Source organism: Eubalaena glacialis, chromosome 2 (assembly GCF_028564815.1).
Source record: "Eubalaena glacialis isolate mEubGla1 chromosome 2, mEubGla1.1.hap2.+ XY, whole genome shotgun sequence".
In the NCBI taxonomy this organism is placed as follows: Eukaryota; Metazoa; Chordata; class Mammalia; order Artiodactyla; family Balaenidae; genus Eubalaena; species Eubalaena glacialis.
This window is the reverse complement of record NC_083717.1, coordinates 165,004,754-165,023,303: the sequence shown is the minus strand read 5'-3', so window position 1 is coordinate 165,023,303 and position 18,550 is coordinate 165,004,754. Positions and strand designations below refer to the sequence as shown.

The window sequence follows — 18,550 nt, the reverse complement described above, 5'->3', positions numbered from 1 at the left end:
CTGAATCTATGGTATTTTGTTATAGCAGCTTGAGCTAATAAGCAAGAAGGAAAACTGGACATATGCTACAACATGAATGAACCTTGAATACATTACACTGACGTGAAATAAACTAGTCACAAAAGGACAAATATTGTATGATTCCACTTACATAAAGTTTCTATTTATGTGAGGTACCAAGAATAGTCAAATTCACAGAGACAGAAAGTAGAAAGGTAACAGCCAGGAGCTGGGGAGAGGGGGAGTTATTATTTAATGGACACAGAGTTTCAGTTCTGGAGATGGATGTTGGTGGTGGTTGCACAACGATGGAAACATACATAATGCCACAGAACTGTGGTCCAAATGGTAAGTTTTATGTTATGTATATTTTACAACAGTAAAAAAAAGAAAAAAAAAAAAACAACTGATTTATTTTCTCCCAAATTGATTTACTTCTGTTCCTACTTCTTTAAGTTTTTTTGCTTACTGGTTTAACTAATGAAGTTTTAAAAAAATTCACTGCAAGCCTATTAAAATGCCAGAATCAGTGGTTGGTCCTTGGGATACGATGATGAATAAGACAGGCTACCTTAAATTGGAAAAATGGACCAATAAGATTAAAATGAAGTATAATAAATTCTGTGAAGGAAGCAGACAGGCAGCAATATGAAAATTCCCAGGATGGGCAATGAAGGCAGAGATGGTAGGAGACGTCTCAGAGAAGGTGAGGCTTGGGCTTGGTGTTAAAATACCAGCAGCTGGGGCTTCCCTGGTGGCGCAGTGGTTGAGAATCTGCCTGCCAATGCAGGGGACGTGGGTTCGGGCCCTGGTCTGGGAGGATCCCACGTGCCGCGGAGCAACTAGGCCCATGAGCCACAACTACTGAGCCTGCGCGTCTGGAGCCTGTGCTCTGCCACAAGTGAGGCCGTGATGGTGAGAGGCCCGCGCACCGTGATGAAGAGTGGCCCCCACTTGCCACAACTAGAGAAAGCCCTCGCAAAAAAAAAAAAAAAAAAAAAAATACCAGCAGCTGTTAAGCTGCTGAAGGATGGGGTAGAAGGCAGATCAAGCGGAAGGTATAAAGGTTATCAAGAGAAAACCTGGCAGCAGAGAGTCACTTACAAGCCTAGAGCCTGGGAAAGACAAAGCCAAGTCAGTAAATCCACAGTGGGAGGTGAACTTGATACTGAAGGCTGTGCGGAAGGCTAAGATGAAAGGCAGGGCCTGATGGAGCAATTCCCTTTGTATTAGGTCGTCCCGTGCAGTATGCAGCGCGGACAGGGAGAAAGTGGGAGGTTCCGGCCAGAAAAATCTTAGTGTGAAATGAGAGCCCCTAAGGCAATGACAAGGAGGATGCTTACATGAGGGACTCAACCGAAGGGTAGAACTTGATAACTAAATGGGTGTGGAGATGGGGATGAGGGTGCAGGAGGGTAATTATGAATTCTAGTTCTGCTCTGGCTACCTGGGCAGAATGCAAAGCCCTTCACCAAGATGGGCAACACGTGAGAAGGAAGAGGTGGAGGACGGGCAGGAGTATGGCTGAAGTCAGTTTGGACTGGTGAGTCTGGGACACTGGTGTGACATTCAAGTGCAGATATTCAGTAGGAAGACAAGCATATGAATATGAAAAGTAAAGAAGAGGTCAAGACCAAATGTGTACTATCCAGGAACTGCCCACATACAGATGATGGCTGAGGTTACTAAAACAAATAAACTATTCAGAGATATTGCACAGTAGGGGATTAAAAGAAAAATGAGGAAGGAGTCATGGGGGACACAGCATTTGGGGGGGGGATAAGACAAATGCAAAGAACTGACCAAAAAAAAAAAAAAAAAAAAAATCAGGAGGAAAGTTTTGGAAGATAAGGAAGAGGAGTTTGAAGGAGGAGGGAATGGCAAATGGTACCGGATACGCTGAAGCCCACAACATCCAGCAAATACAGCAGTCAATGGGGATGCAGTCCGAGCAACCCCAATGAAACTCAAGAATTCCATGAGTCAAGGTCCTCATGTCAACTCAAACAACTATGGTCCAGGAGGGTAGTACATGAAAGAACAAGTCATGCAACTTCTAGCCACAGCTAATATTCCAAACAAAGGAAGAGTAAACAATAAATGCGTGCTGGCTTTGTCTGAAAACAGAAAATGACACCGTGAGGATTATTAACACAGAATCTGTTCGAAATAAACCTAGAAAACATTTCCTTGAAAATAAAGATTGAGGGACTTCTCTGGAAGTTCAGTGGTTAAAAGATCCTGCATGGGGCTTCCCTGGCGGCGCAGTGGTTGACAATCCGCCTGCCAATGCAGGGGACACGGGTTCGAGCCCTGGTCTGGGAAGATCCCACGTGCCGTGGAACAACTAGGCCCACGAGCCACAACTACTGAGCCTGCGCGTCTGGAGCCTCTGCTCCGCAACAAGAGAGGCCGCGATAGTGAGAGGCCCGCGCACCGCGATGAAGAGTGGCCCCCGTTTGCCGCAACTAGAGAAAGCCCTCGCACAGAAACGAAGACCCAACACAGCCAAAAATAAATAAATAAATAAATTAAAAAAAAAAAAAAAAAGGATCCTGCATGCAACACGGCACGGCCCCCCCCCCAAAAAAAGAATGGACACGCGACTAATTATGCTGAGAGAACTCTTTTCGTTTGTTTCAACAGTATCCTCCAGCACAATCTTCATGCTCTGTATGGTGCAGCTGTGTCTGCAGAGGAGGGCGGCGTTAGGGAGGCTGCAAGTGTAGCCAGCTGTAACTCCGTAAAGGAACCAACACTCCATCCAGGTGCTGAGCGCCAAATACAGCAAGGAAAGGGGAACAGTATGGTATCCAGGTAAAATGCAAAACTATCAATGGTTCAGTAAGATCTGACATTAAATATTTATATAAAGCCTGGAAATATTTCATCTACAAAAAAGAGAAAGGAAAATTCCTTTGTGTGCCAACATGCCTGTTGTTTATGCAAAGCCTCTGAAATAGTTAAGTTTTTCTGAACATATTAACCCAGATCAGGGTTTTATTACTGATCCCACATTATGTTCAAACACAGTAATGTGTTAAGTTCAATGTACTATAGCCAGCTATTTACTTACTTACTTATTTATTTATTTATATATTTATTTATTCATTTATGGCTGTGTTGGGTCTTCGTTGCTGTGCACGGGCTTTCTCTAGTTGTGGCAAATGGGGGCTATTCTTTGTTGCGGTGTGCGGGCTTCTCAATGCAGTGGCTTTTTTTGTTGCGGAGCACGGGCTCTGGTACGCGGGCTCAGAAGTTGTGGCACGCAGGCTTAGTTGCTCTGCCGCATGTGGGATCTTCCTGGACCAGGGCCCAAACCCGTGTCCCCTGCATTGGCAGGCAGATTCTTAACCACTGCGCCACCAGGGAAGCCCTAGCCAGCTATTTTTATTTCAGTCCTACCCTTACACTCTAGATAAATTTGAGGCCAGGGCTTCCCTGGTGGCGCAGTGGTTAAGAATCCGCCTGCCAATGCAGGGGACACAGGTTTGAGCCCTGGTCTGGGAAGATCCCACATGCCGCGGAGCGGCTGGGCCCGTGAGCCACAATTACTGAGCCTGCGCGTCTGGAGCCTGTGCTCCGCAACGAGAGAGGCCGCGATAGTGAGAGGCCCGCGCACTGCGATGAAGAGTGGCCCACACTTGCCACAACTGGAGAAAGCCCTAGCACAGAAACGAAGACCCAACACAGCCATAAATAAATAAATAAAATTTAAGAGATAAAAGAAAATCAATAATTAAAAAAAAAAAAAAAAATTTGAGGCCAGAAGAGTGATTGCATCATATTACCTATTTTTGTTAAACATTAATTCTGTCAATAAGAACTACTCCCACAAATACCATAAAATTCTGTACTTGAAAGGCCACCTAGAGAGCATAAAGCTCCTGTATTTAAACCCAATCAAATCAGACTTTTTTCTACTTAGATGGCAAATGCGCCATCTGTTCTTACTGCATCAGTTTCTCTTAACAATGTACAGAGAGCACAATTCAGTGAAATAATTCTTGTTAGAAACTCCAAATACCAACACCTTTTAGTGTGTCAAAAATCGTGACCTTGGTACTAAAGGAAAAAGGATAATCTGTTCCACAAGTATTTTTTTAAAAAATTATTTCTAATGGCCTTTAACTCTGGGATCTTGCACACAATTTAAGAAAATCTATGCTTCTACAAGCAGTAGATTAAGTTTCTACAAGCAGTATATTCAGTTTTCATCTAAAATGAACCGTGCTGGGTCCAACCATGGTGAATGAAGTAGGCAGATTTGTGTAGCACGTGCAGAGTAGGCTTGAGGCGGCTGCTAACTTAAGCTTAAATACAGCTGGTGTCTCTACAGTTAAACACAACTTGCCTAAACTGGAGGAGAAAAATAAATGGAACAAACCAACCATGTAAAGGCAATACAGCTGACCCTTGAACAACATGGGTTTGAACTGCGTGGGTTCACTTCTATGGGGATTTTTTCAATACATACACTACTATGTTTACGATCTGCAATTGGTTGAATCCGAAGACGTGAGGGTCAACTACGGGACTTGAGCAGGTGCAGATTTTGGTATCCATGGAGGGCTCTGGAACCAATCTTCGCGGATACCGAGGGACTATCCTTTAGTCTCAGTATCAGGCTCATGCCACTATTGGTAAGGCAAGATTCAAGGAATGGCAGACCTGGGCATTTGTTTTGACTATTTGTGATTCATCTGAACGGTCCATATCACACTCTCTAGATGGCCCAGGTACAAATGCAAATGGCACCCAGGGCAGGGCTGGTATGAAGGGGAGAGTCAGATGGTGGAGGTGCGCCCAGCCAGGGGCCTCACTTCCACATCACAGTAAAGTGGTTTGTTCTCAGTAAGACTATGAAGGGAATGCTTAAATTTTTTAGTTATATTTTACTACGTTTCATGGAGGAAATTATATTCTCAGGTACACCGTATGAATCTGAGGAATCTGGAAGTATTCCCGATGAAGGTCACGAGTCTATTCTATACTCAAATATTCTGCAAACAGTAGCAATACAAAGTTTCTCAAATAGTACCTTCTATTTATGACTCAAAGTTGAAACTTAAATAAGAAATATTGCTTTACTAAAAGTTAAGAATGATGGGATAGGACAGCGAACTCTTAAATTTTCATGAAAGAATAGCTGTCTAATTACCACACCTTTCAAAATGAAGAGGAGCCAAATAACCTGAAAATGTAAAGCTTAGATTTTACAAGCCCTCCGTCGTAAGATCTTAAATCCTAGTCCAATGTCCTCAAGGATCTCTGAAACTAAGAAGCCTTAGAGGGAAGTGAGTAGAGGTTAAAAAACCATTGGCAGCCTCACTTCTGTCACTTTCCTCTTATAGCTTGGAGAGCCACAGGGCTATTATTAGTCTTAAAGGGAGAACACGCGGATTCCCTTTCCTCTGCGTGGAGTTACGATGAAAGGCAGACACAAGTACCCACAAAAAGAACCTCTAGAACTCAAAGATCTCTATCTGGAAAAAATGGAGTTCATGCATTCTTTAGCACTAAAAGTTGCTTGCATCGTAAGAGGATAATTAGCTACAAAAAATATTTTCACTGTCAGAGGTCAGTATGTTCAGCAATAAGCTTTAGTTTCTGTTGCAGAAATTAAATTCAACGTGGAATCAAAATATATTCTGCTAGTTTATTATAGGGACTATTGTATAAAGAAAATAACACAAATCCAATTTCACTCATAAAAGCCTGATGACTGTCCTGGAGAGAAAGAAAATAGCATTGAGCGGAACAAAAGGTCCTTCTCTAAACAATGGTTTCCTAGGTTCATCCTTCCAAATGTGGGCCAAATCATGAATTCCAGTTAACACACACCTCAGAGGAAGCCAAGTTTGGAATGTGCAGAACAAAGAATTTATTCAGCGACCACTTGGATGCTTTTCCTTCTCGAAAATAATGAAAGCAAGAGGAGTCCAGATGGGAATGCAGCCACTTTGGGAGAGGAATCCTTTATTGAGATAAATAGCAAGGCTCTGTAAATAAATCCCCAGTATTACATGAGGAATTTTAGAAAGACAACTAGGTTTTTTTTTGGTTGTCTGTTGTGATTAAACGATTTCTACATGGTATTCTAGTATTTCTGAAATAGTTAAGTGACAATGTTTTATGTCTTTTAAGATAAAAGACATCATTGTGTGGTTTTTAAAATCTCCAACTCTCTGCTCTCAACTTGAACCAATGACTCCTGAAGCATAGCTGGGATCTGTTTTCCTTGGCGCCCTGTTCTTGCTGGACCTGGTTCCTGAGGCTCAGATGAGTCAGGCTCACATTTTGGCTCCAGAGACCTTCCTTCTACCCATAGCAGCTCCTGGAACAGAGACTTCTCCCCACCAGCTCTGAGGGTTCCGGATCCCTCTGCAGTGCGGGGGCCACAAAAACACTTAGAGATGTGATCAAGACAAGCACAGTGGTGGGGAAAGGGCAGTGCATGGACAGAAAGAAGTTGGCTTCTTCTAGAAGGGCACTAGCCGGTCACTGAGTTCAACCGTCTCCTTCATTAGCCTAGGTAATTTGGGGTAACTGAATTTACAGTGCAATGATTTAAAATTATGTAGTCCATTTGTATTGACATTTTAAGAGTACTTGATCGAGTTTAATTTTTGGCCGAGGTTCTTAGTTCACAGTGCTGCATTTTACAGTGAATTCGAGACAGAAGTGCTAGGGCATCCTGGTTAAGGAAGAGTTCACCAGTTATCACCTGTGAGGGAATCCACTGTGACTTTCAATTTAACAGCAAACCTCGTTTTGTTACTTTCTGGGATCCCTCGATCCCTCTCCTTTTGCTTACTTTACTCAGGACTGAGTGTTTTAACATATCCACTATTTTCTTTTACGTTCAGAGCAGTGGAAAAATAGGTTTGTGCTATACTAGTGGCTTTCCCTTCTCACAATTCTTTATTAACAAAGTGACACAAACACAGACACTCCACCAAAAACCTGCATTCTCTTGCCACTGTTGTATCACTCATCTCCAAAAGACAAAGACTGTCAAAGATGAAGATATGGTCAATGTCACCTCAAAGAGTCTGCCAAGTTCTAGTTCATATGGCTACTGAGTGTGCAGTGATGATTTCTGTTTATATCACATGAAAATGAAAGAGCAAAGCCCAAATACCATTGTACAGAGCTGAATGCTTTGCTGGAATACGTCTTCACTTATCCTGATGGCTTTGGAATGCTGCCATGCTTTGAAAACCACTAGTGCATGCATCTCAGTTTTAAGTTTTGATTTCTAGTAAAATATGGGAAGACCTAAAGCTAGTGCTTATGGGCCTGGTGCTATTTAAATTTGGGGCAGAGATTTAGAGAAAAGCTTGGGAGGCACACTCACCGCCTCTCCAGTGGGCGCCCGTCACTGGAGATGCTTCGAGGAATGTTGGCGGCTCTTTCTGGAGGAGGCATCTTCCCGTCTCCTTTCCCGGCATTCAGCCTCGAGCTCATGGGACTCTGCACCTGGGACGGGACTTGAGGTGAATGAGGCCCCTTGTTGGCATTCCTCTGCCACTTGTTATTATTTCGAAAGGGAAACTTGAATTCGTAGGAAACCCCTTCGTTCATTTTGTACTCCATCACTGGCATGCGGTAGGTCTCAGAGCAACTCCTAGGGGGAGGGCACAGAGGGAAGAAAAATCAATATTGCTTTTTCTTGTTGGTGGAACCACACGGATTCTCATTAACAGTTAAAATGGATCAAACACTTCATTCTCAGTTTCAAACCATCTTTCAATCATTAGGCCTATAACTATTTTCCTTTCAAAAACCAGAATCCCAGGAAGTATTATACTAGTATTTTCCTTTGCTCAATCCTAAATGTTGAGTCTGAGATATGGAGTCTTGAAAATTCAGTGAGACCTATGGTCACCCTGGTGGGGATGGGGGTGGAGTAGGGGGCAGAGTCAGCACTGAGACCTGGGGAGGGAAGGTGCCCAGACAGCATGGTGGGAACAGACCCCTAAGATGGGGCCTCGGAGGAAAGAGTCAGCTTTATATCCTTAATGTAAGGGAAGCTTTAGATCCTTCCCTTACGATTAAGGATCTAAAAGGGTATATAGTTTTGAATTTGTTGGGATCCCGATAGTCAAAAATAAGTGGGGAGAATTCTTGAAATCCAAACTGAGAGCCAAATTTAGCTCAGGAGGAGGAAAAAAAAAAAACCAGTTATTGAAATCAGCAATTATCAAATCACCAGGGAACAAAGCATAATCTGAAATCAGGCCTTTTTTTTCCCCTTGAAAGCTAGAAATCTCCCATAGCAGAGCCGTCCCCAGGCAGCAGTCTGAGTGAAATTAATGGCAGGCACAAATGTCTTCCATCACTTTACCCTCTTTTTGTGCCATCATTCCATCCCCCAAAACTTAGGAAACGAGGAACCCACTTTCCATTACCTTTACTCAAACAACCAAGGAAGGTTCGACCAATTATTGACTTGATTGATAGAAAAATTACTGAAAAAACCTACCCCCACTAAAACATTAACTCAAACTGTGCATTTGAATTTCATCACTAAGAGAAAAAATGACTTTCTTTCTTAAAGACATTTCAAAGATTGAGAAGCAGGTGGGAAGATCTGGAAAGAAAAGATTAAGAGTAATTACGAAATAGTCCTTTAAGAGGTACTTTAGAGATAGCATAAGGAGAGTCCAGACCAGTGCTGCCCAACAGAAATACAATATAAGCCCCAAATAGGAGCCACGTATGTAAGTTTTAAATGTCTAGCAGCCATACTACAAAAATAAAACGAAACAGGTAGAATTAATAATACGTTTTATTTAACTCAATATATCCAAAATGCTATCATTTCAACATGTAATCAATAAATCAGTATTAAAAAATTTATGAGACATTTTACATTCTTGTAAATTTGGAGTGTATTTTATACTTAGAGCACGTCTCACTTGGGACCAGCCACGTTACAATGGCTCTGTAGCCACAGGTGACTCATGGCTCCTGTACTGGACAGTGTAGGTCCAAAGGGCATCCAGCTGAAGGCCTGGTCTTGATTTGGGGAAGGGGCTTATGTTGGTGGGAGAATGAACACAATGGAACGGGCCCCCCTCTATGACCTTGTCCGTGTTATCTCAGGGTATGACTCATGACATTTTAAATGTACCCCACCATGCGTCCTCTCCCATGTCTCCATGACAGCCACAGGTTTTGAAAAGTGCTGCTTTTGGAGCATGTGCATTTGCTGGGGTCCTTGCCCTCCTCAGTCTTAGCCCAAGTCTCCAATGGGCACCTTTGCTTGGAGTTTCCTTAACCTCTCCCTCCGACTCTTCAAAAGCCTAGGTCAACCTTAATCTGACCCTATGCCCAAGATGCTGCTGTGCCCCTTTTAATGGTTTGATGACAATGGCTTTCAAATGTTTTGGACCACAGTCCTGGTGACAAGTACATTTTACACTGTGATACAGCACAACCACAAATACACACACACATACACTCTTCCTCTGTCAGCTTCCATTCTGCTATATTCTATGTTAATCCATTTCATTAAAAAAATACATTGGGTACAACCTCCTAAACTGATTTCATGATCTACTTAAGAATTACGATCTGTAGTTCGCAAAACACTGTATGGCCTACTTGACATTAGTTTCAGCAGTTATTGACTTCTTATATAATAAATGCTTTTCTCTGAAATGAAGGATTATCACCTTAGGCCTTGATGTAATTTCTAGTTTTGAATCAATATTTCTGACAAAAATATGCCATTACCATACTTTTTTGGTTGTTAACACAGGTGTTACTGCAGTATATCTGAAGTCTTTCATTTCTGATCATGCAGGATCCAGAGCTCTGGATCTGGAAATACAAGAATGTTGCAAGAATGCAAAATGCAAGAATGTTGTAGCTTGCCAAAGGAATATTAATAAAAATTCATAATAATGCATGGAAAAATTTCTTTCTACCTCAAAATCAGTACTAGCTTTACTTCTCCTCAGCAATGGTCTGTTTAACTTGTAAACTCAGTGGATCATATCATCCATGTCCCTTTCTGTTGGCTGCTAGGAACCAACCACATGTACAGAACACGTACAGACCTTTATCATGTATTCCAGGGCATTAACTTTTCAAAAATTTCCCCCTGGGCCACGTTTTCCATTTACCTCCCCCCATTCCCCATTTCCCTACCACACATACACAGAGATTCCCTCACTGAATTTTAATTCTGTACCTTCATAGGCTGATTCAAGCCCATATTGCATCAGGGTAGAGAATAAGTAAATAATTAAAATAGAAACAATAATAATGTAATATCAAATAGACAATATCAGCTTTGGGGCCTTAGTTTCTTTGTAAAATGAAAGACTTGTAATTGATAATTACTAAACTTTCTTCTAGTTCAAGCACTCTTTGAAAAAGTCTTTTTTTAAAAATTTTTATTTATTTATTTATTTATTTATGGCTGTGTTGGGTCTTCGTTTCTGTGCGCGGGCTTTCTCTAGTTGCGGCAAGTGGGGGCCACTCTTCATCGCGGTGCGTAGGCCTCTCATTATCGCGGCCTCTCGTTGTGGAGCACAGGCTCCAGACGTGCAGGCTCAGTAATTGTGGCTCACGGGCCTAGTTGCTCCGCGGCATGTGGGATCTTCCCAGACCAAGGCTCGAACCCATGTCCCTTGCACTGGCAGGCAGATTCTCAACCACTACGCCACCAGGGAAGCCCCTGAAAGAGTCTTTTAAGCTGCATAACGTTTAATACTAAATCTGGTTAAAAGATCCCATTAGCCAAAGATTTTGTCTTCTCTCTAGTCTACATTTCATCCCCACCACCCTTAGCATATTATTAGAGACCTTCTGCATATTCCATAATCATAGAATGAAGTACGATAAGGCCAAAGCAGGGAGAGAAGATTCATTTACAGAGAATGAAAAGCAAAGATTCCACAGTGCTGAACCTTTGCCATCCAGCCACTTCTGACTGCCTTCCCCGGCGGTGGCGGGGGGGGGGTGGGGGGGGCGGGGCGGGGGGGTGGGGGGGCGGGGCGGGACACCACTAGCTTCTGCTCCCTTACTTATCCCTGTGAGAATGATGCATGGAATCCAGAAGTGGGCAGTACACTGAAGGACAAAGATAAAAGCTGGCTTTTAATGACATGCATGAAAGTTCATAAAAGGATTTATATTATATTACTCCAAGTAAAATCTGGTGTTGAACAACAAAAACTCAGGCACCTAGAGCTCACGATGGGCCAGCACTAATCTGGCTGCCCTACACTAACTCTCTGAAGTACGAGTATCATTATCCCCGTTTATCAGATGGGGAAATAGAGGCCTAGAGAGATTAATCTGCAAAGACTACACAGTCAAGAAGAAGTGGCAGAGCCAGGATTTGAACCCACAGAATAAGTCTACTTGTAGATTAGTCTTATTTTAGTCACTAACTAAAGAACATTTCTACTCCAGGTTCCCAAACTTCATCTTATACTGACTATTGCATTTCATTCGGGAATGGTCTATGACAAAATGTCAACAATTCTTAAAGAGCTATGCTCAAAAGGAATTACAATTTCGGTGCTAAAAGTGACACATGGTGACAAGCTAAAACCATAACTTAATTGAAAAGTCACTCCATCTTTCTCTTTTTCAGTCTTTTCATTCTAACTTTTTCCTTTAATTTCTTATTACCCACTACTCTCTCCTTTATTCCTAAGACACTAAGAAATACAGATAGAAAAATCAGCTGAGCAGTATATTGAACAGAACATCAGAACACCTGGACTCCTGAATCAGAAAAGTTGGATGTTTGGGGACAGCTGTGTCCCTAATCATTCATGTGACTTTGGCTTGGAAAAAAAAAACTTAGCCTCTTTGAACCAAAGTTCCTCATCTAAAAAAAATGAGAGACTTGAACCAGATGATTTCTCACAGCCCTTCTAGATCTAAAGTAGGATGCTTTTGCACTTTGAAATAATTGTTTTTTAAAATGAAGAAAAAACTTTGCAACCCATTCTTACTTAAAAGGTAATCTGGTCCTTTTAGGTAACATGTTTTTAGCTCTTCCTCTTGAATGGCCCTTGATTGCTTTCTTTAGGGAACTACATTCAATATTTTGCAATAACCTATAAGGGAAAAGAATCTGAAAAAGAATATATACACATATATGTAAATACATAACTGGATCACTGTGCTGTACACCTGAAATTAACACAACAATGTAAATCAACTATACTTCAATTAAAAAAACAAACCCATAGGCTGGTGGCCCTCAACAGAATGACGGCCTGCCACTCCCATGCGATACCATTCAGAGCATTACAACTGAATCTGCTACCTGGGTACTTCTCATTTTGCCTAGAGAATGACTGCTCAAGAGTCAGAGGTCACAGACACCAAGACATACAGCTGGTCGTACACTCTGACTGGCGATGGAGGGGGTGGGGGTCCCTCCTGCAGTGCAACATCTTACTCCCTGGGGGGAGCCTTCTGGTGACGTCTGCAGCCAAATCCCAAACCTGTTTCTGCCAAGACTGCTTCCATCATGCTGTCATCCTAGTTGGCCCTATTCACTCTCTGGGCAGCTACTAAACCTCTCTAACCCTCATTCTCCGCATTGTTTCAATGGAAATGAGGCTGCCATGAAGATTTTTTTTAAAGCCCAGTACATAGCAGGGGCTCAGGAATTTTGCTTTACTTTCCCTGTCCTCTCTTCTCTTTAAAACAGTTGCCTTTGGAAACAATTCATAGAGGGTCTGCTTATGTCCTGCGAATAGGGAAAAGAGCTTGATTTAAAAGGTGTTACTAAAGCCCCATTTGTTGTTGTTAAACTGGCTTTTTCACTTACAAGCAGCTCATGCAGCTCAATATCAAAAAAACAAACAACCCAATCCAAAAATGGGCAGAAGACCTAAACAGACATTTCTCCAAAGAAGATATACAGATTGCCAACAAACACATGAAAGAATGCTCAACATCACTAATCATTAGAGAAATGCAAATCAAAACTACAATGAGGTATCACTTCACACCAGTCAGAATGGCCATCATCAAAAAATCTACAAACAATAAATGCTGGAGAGGGTGTGGAGAAAAGGGAACCCTCTTGCACTGTTGGTGGGAATGTAAATTGATACAGCCACTATGGAGAACAGTATGGAGGTTCCTTAAAAAACTAAAAATAGAACTACCATACGACCCAGCAATCCCACTACTGGGCACAATACCCTGAGAAAACCATAATTCAAAGAGTCATGTACCACAATGTTCGTTGCAGCTCTATTTACAATAGCCAGGACATGGAAGCGACCTAAGTGTCCATCAACAGATGAATGGATAAAGAAGATGTGGCACATAAATACAATGGAATATTACTCAGCAATTAAAAAGACACGAAATTGAGTTATTTGTAGTGAGGTGGATGGACCCAGAGTCTGTCATACAGAGTGAAGTAAGTCAGAAAGAGAAAAACAAATACCGTACGCTAACACATATATATTGAATCTAAAAAAAAAAAAAAAAAAAAAAAGTGGTTATGAAGAACCTAGGGGCAGGACAGGAATAAAGACACAGACGTAGAGAATGGACTTGAGGACACGGGGAGGGGGAAGGGTAAGGTGGGACGAAGTGAGAGAGTGTCATGGACATATATACACCACCAAACGTAAAACAGATAGCTAGTGGGAAGCAGCCGCATGGCACAGGGAGATCAGCTCGGTGCTTTGTGACCACCTAGAGGGGTGGGAATAGGGAGGGTGGGAGAGAGAGACGCAAGAGGGAGGAGATATGGGGATATATGTATATGTATAGCTGATTCACTTTGTTATAAAGCAGATACTAACACACCATTGAAAAGCAATTATACTCCAATAAAGATGTTAAAAAAAAAAAAAAAAAACCACCTGCCTTTTCAAAACTAGTGACTCTTCCATGTGAACATACGCGGGTGCTTGTGGTTACATATGATCCCCACGCCAGTGTCTGTGTCCTGGGACCCTCGGATCCCGGTGACCCTGAGAAGCACGCGGCTGGGGACGGAGGGCAGCGTATTTCCAGGAGGCCTGCTCTTGCTGGCGCTGACGCGGCAGCACCAGCTGACAGACAGGAGAGTGACCCATCAAAGAGCAGAGTAATTAGCTGCACGGACAACAGCCGTGGGAGTGTGAAGTGCGGAGGAGAGGAAAAAGTGACAGAAGAGCATTATCTTATTTTGTTGAAAATCGTACCAAGGTGTTAATGCTTCAACTATTCCTCTGAAGTTGTTTCTAAAGGAGGGAAGGGGAGAGCAGGCTTCTAGGCCTCCAGAGGTATCAAGGGCATCGTTTCAGACCCACCTAGAAGGTCTGATGGTGGCTTTTCGGGTGGAAACTCTAGAGCAAGGGGTAGAATGTGTCTCCGAGGCCCGAGGGGCTGTGCGGTGCGCCGCTCCTTCAGCCCAGCCCCCCATCCCACGCTCTAATGGGGGGAGGTTCCTAACACTCTTCTGTCCCGTCACTGCCAGCTCCCTGGCTATGAGAGGATGACAATGATGCCCCAGAAGCAGTGCTGGGAGATGAGGACAAATCCAGCAAATACTACAAATCAAGGTTCTTTTCCCCAACAGAAAGCCAGTTTACCATCATATCTCTGCTTATGCTGGTACATAGGAAAGGATTTGTGTCCCAAGCACTCAAAGTTAAGAGTTTGGATTCTGAAGTTAGACCTGAATTTGCCAGATGAGGCTGGGGAGTTACTAACCTTTCTGAGTGTTGGTTTCCTTTAATTAGGAGTAATATTAATACTACTACTTCATAGGGTCGTTATAAGGATTAGATGTGCTAATCCATATAAAAGTGTTTTTTCTAGGGTCTGGCACATTAAAGTAATACTCAGCAAATATTAGTTGTTTTTACCAATACACCGCAGAAGACGTATCTAGCCTAGTATTTTGCTGTAGACAAATCATCTCCTGTCATGGACCTACCATCTATCCAGGGCCAGGCCTTTGGACCCATCTTTCTAGTAACCACTGTTCACAATTCAATGTCAGTCATGTTGCCCATTCCATCCTATCTCCTCACACACTCACACACACCTATTTCCCTCTCCCCCATATGAACTGAAGAGCTTAGAAACATGGGGAAAGACCCCTGAGCAGACAAGATGGTGTTGCAAGATCTACAGGCTTCCTCTTGAGTAGATTAGTCCTTAGACCAGTGTCTGTAACTCTGTACTGTCTAAGGTTGACAAGTTACACAGCTTGGTTATCTTCTCCAGTTTATAGATGCCTCTTTAGACATATAAACTATAAAGCAGACAATTTGTAGGAAAGACCTCGGGATGGAAAACAGACAAGAGGAAGAGGAGGATCGCAGAGCCCTTGGAGAGTGTTGTAAGGACCCAGCTGCCTTTCTGATCACCCTCAAGAGTCATTCTTGAATTCCGGTTCAGCAAAATACTTAACATTAATACGATGTGGTTGAGGAAAGGAAGGCAGCACTTTCAGAATATACCCTCCCTGCCCTCAAGACAGCTAAAACAAAAAGTTCTGGATATAAATTCTGGTTTCCAGGGAAATCCAGTCATCCGAATGGGAGCATTTCTTAAAACTATCACACAAAGGGATTTTCACCACATTCTGACATCAGCACATAATCTCTGGGCCATCTAGGAGGTAAGCAGTATTAAATACCATCCCAAGCACAGTCTGGTCTATAACACTTGGTTTCAAGAACTGAAGTACATTGATATTGTCATTGCACTTACTTTTTAAAGGGCACAAATAACCCCTCATAACTATTTACATATTCTGCCATCTGATGTTCATGAATCTATGAGAGCTCAGGTGTAGGACTGGTCATGTTTTGGGGGAAAAAATAGCATAAAGAATATTGTCTTGGCTTTAGAAAGCCTAAGAATTAATTGCCGAAGCTTAACAGAAACTCTTAGAAAATAATGGGTTCAAAGCAAATTAACAGATTGAAAAAAAACCCCAGCAAAAACAGCATGTGCATGCCCAAAGGAGAAAAGAAACAGTTGATTAAATTTGTTCCATCAGGAAACCTCCCCAGACACAGAGAAATTAAATTTTCAACAGTGCTGCTGGCTTGGCAGGAGCTGGGAGGGGCGGGGAGCTCCTGGGCTTCCCTTTGGGAAAGTCCGGGAACCAAACTGCCCAAGCATCACAAGCAGGACCAGCTCATTTGAAGCCAATTTCTGACACATGCAGATGCAGTTAAGAAAAAGCTTGCTAAGTCACATTCAGCCCTCCAGGCTGAGAGCAGGGGTCAAAAACAGCACTTTGAGTTTTGGACAGCAATTGGCTACAAATGGGAGATTTGGGGGAATAAGAGTGTCATGGAACATAAAAGAAAAATGTCTAACAGTTTGTCACGCTGAGTCTCTTTTTAACATTAAGTGTTCACTGTTTCTCAGCTACTGGTGCAAGATGTTTAAAATGGATATTACCAGACATCTCTATCTGTAATGGTGACTTTATATACTCAGAGATGTAAATCCTGTGAATGGTCCAAGTTAGTGATTCTTTCCAGCTGCTGTTGCCACATGCTGAAAGGGAGCTCTGTCCTGAGTCAGACTTTCCATGGAGGGAACTTTCAGCATCGCATTGTAACCTAGCGCTCTTCATAACCTCCTACACTCTGACCCAGTTGGGGATGTTCTCCACGGTACACAAAGGGCCCTGGACTCTCAGACCTACCTCCGTGGGGTGCAGTCATCATGTGGGGGGATAATGACAACTTTCACCGTGACAGATGTTCTCAGGAGATCGATCATCTGCTCGTGGCTCAGAGTGGCCACCGCCACCTTGCAGATCTCCACCAGCCGGCTGCCCTGCCTCAGCCCTGCCTGCCAGGCATAGCCATAGGGCTCCACATCTGCCACGATGCCCTCGTAGTTGACGTGGAAGCCAAGCTGTCCCAGCCCATTCCTTCGCAGAGTCATCTCCACTGATTCACAGCCTTTTGACACGAACTAGACAAAGAAACAAAAGATACACAGTTTAATGAATGCAATAGGGTCTTAAGTGGTACGCATGGCAAGCAGGGTTATTTCTGAATACCCTAATGCCAGCTGAAGAGCAGCCTGGTTATTTTGCCTTCACTAATCTCCATTCATTAGGCCAAAAAGAACACACTTGTCTCAACGGCTTCTCAGAGACCTACAGGGAGCTGGCAGCAAAGAAAACCGGTATTCTGCTACTCATTTTGCCCTTCAGACAGACATTCAAAGCAGCAGATACCCGATCCAACAATTCTTTTCACCAACTAAAGCAGATTGGTTGGGCTACATCATCAGTCACAAGGCAATGGGATCAGGTCACATGCAAATGAGTTTCCAACAAAAATGCACAGTCAATGTGTCTTCCCCCACTTGTTCTACTACTTTTCCTTCTGAAAAAAATGATGGGAAGCAAGTGTGACATAAACTCTGTGTTCCTTCGCATTGTTAAGGGAGTTTTCAGAGGAGCTAATAAAACAGAACAAGCTTCTGTAACTTAGCTCTAGCCTGTACTGAAAGCTTTATGAAAGGGACATGCATGTAGGTAAGTGGAAGGAAAACACTGACCTGAAGCCTTTTGACAATCTCTTTGATGTCCTCGTTGTTAATGAAACTCTCCACTGACACACATTCACCTCGCTCGTAGAAGACTTTGAGGCTGGTGTCGGTTGAGGTCCACCCTATCACATCTCTGCAGGAACAGTTGAAAACCACGCTCTTTGTTTCCTGTTCGATGAGGACGATGAACTCATTGGAGACCCCGAGTAGGCAGTCTATCTCCATAGCCTTGCTGTAGTCTTTGGCACGGACAGCCCACACAATGGCTCCCATGCTACTGAGCTCAGCTCCTGGGTATGGCTTAGACTTTTCTTTCTTCTTGGAGGCCAGAGAGATGAACGGAAACTTGCCGGACGGGTCAATAGGAGTGTTGGTGACATTCTTTTCTGCCAGATCTTTCAGGTATTCTTGACGTGTCCGGGTTGCCATGGCCCGGAACTTCTCTGACTTATGAGCAGCATTTTCTGCATTAATCACTTTGGCCAAAAGGAAGTCCCTGAACACATTTGACTTAGGGAAAGTGACCCCTTTGGGGATGGGAGGTCCAAAGGAAGGCACATCTCTGGACCTGGTGACGGCCACACTAAAAGACAAAGCAAAGATCAGTGAGAAAGAGGCTTGTCAATACTTCTCAGACTCACAGCATGAGAATAAAATACACTTTCTCAAAGACAAAGATGTCCTTCGGAAGGAAAATAACGGTCATTGTCCCACAAGAAACAACACACACTTCTACTTAACATGTGCACACTTTTCATTCACTCATATTTAGGATTTATAGAACAAAATTTTTTCTAGGTCAAAATACCCAAAAAGCTTAAACGAAAAATTTAAACCATAACTCCATGAAAAAAAAGATTTATTGTAATATTCTTCATAGTAGATAACATTTTAAATCCCTAGTGATTATTTCCAAAGGGAGGAGGGGGTCGGCTACTATAACCATATAACCTTTCAGAACAAGCACAGATTATGTAAAAACATAAATGTTATCCCCATTTTAGATATGATGCCCATAGCGGTCAACTTA

At 42.8% G+C, this 18,550-nt stretch overlaps 1 protein-coding gene across 5 annotated transcripts in view; it reads right to left on the bottom strand.

The window, feature by feature from the left end:
- Positions 1–18,550, bottom strand: part of SIPA1L1 (signal induced proliferation associated 1 like 1) — a 191,212-nt gene that overhangs the window by 57,168 nt on the left and 115,494 nt on the right. For all 5 annotated transcript variants that reach the window (XM_061180986.1, XM_061180990.1, XM_061180991.1 and 2 more), the window contains exons 8-10: positions 17,530–18,103; positions 16,661–16,935; positions 7,361–7,630 (exon numbers count right to left, since the gene is read on the bottom strand). In XM_061180986.1, coding sequence (XP_061036969.1) covers positions 7,361–7,630; positions 16,661–16,935; positions 17,530–18,103 — 1,119 coding nt within the window. The remainder of the gene's footprint in view (positions 1–7,360; positions 7,631–16,660; positions 16,936–17,529; positions 18,104–18,550) is intronic.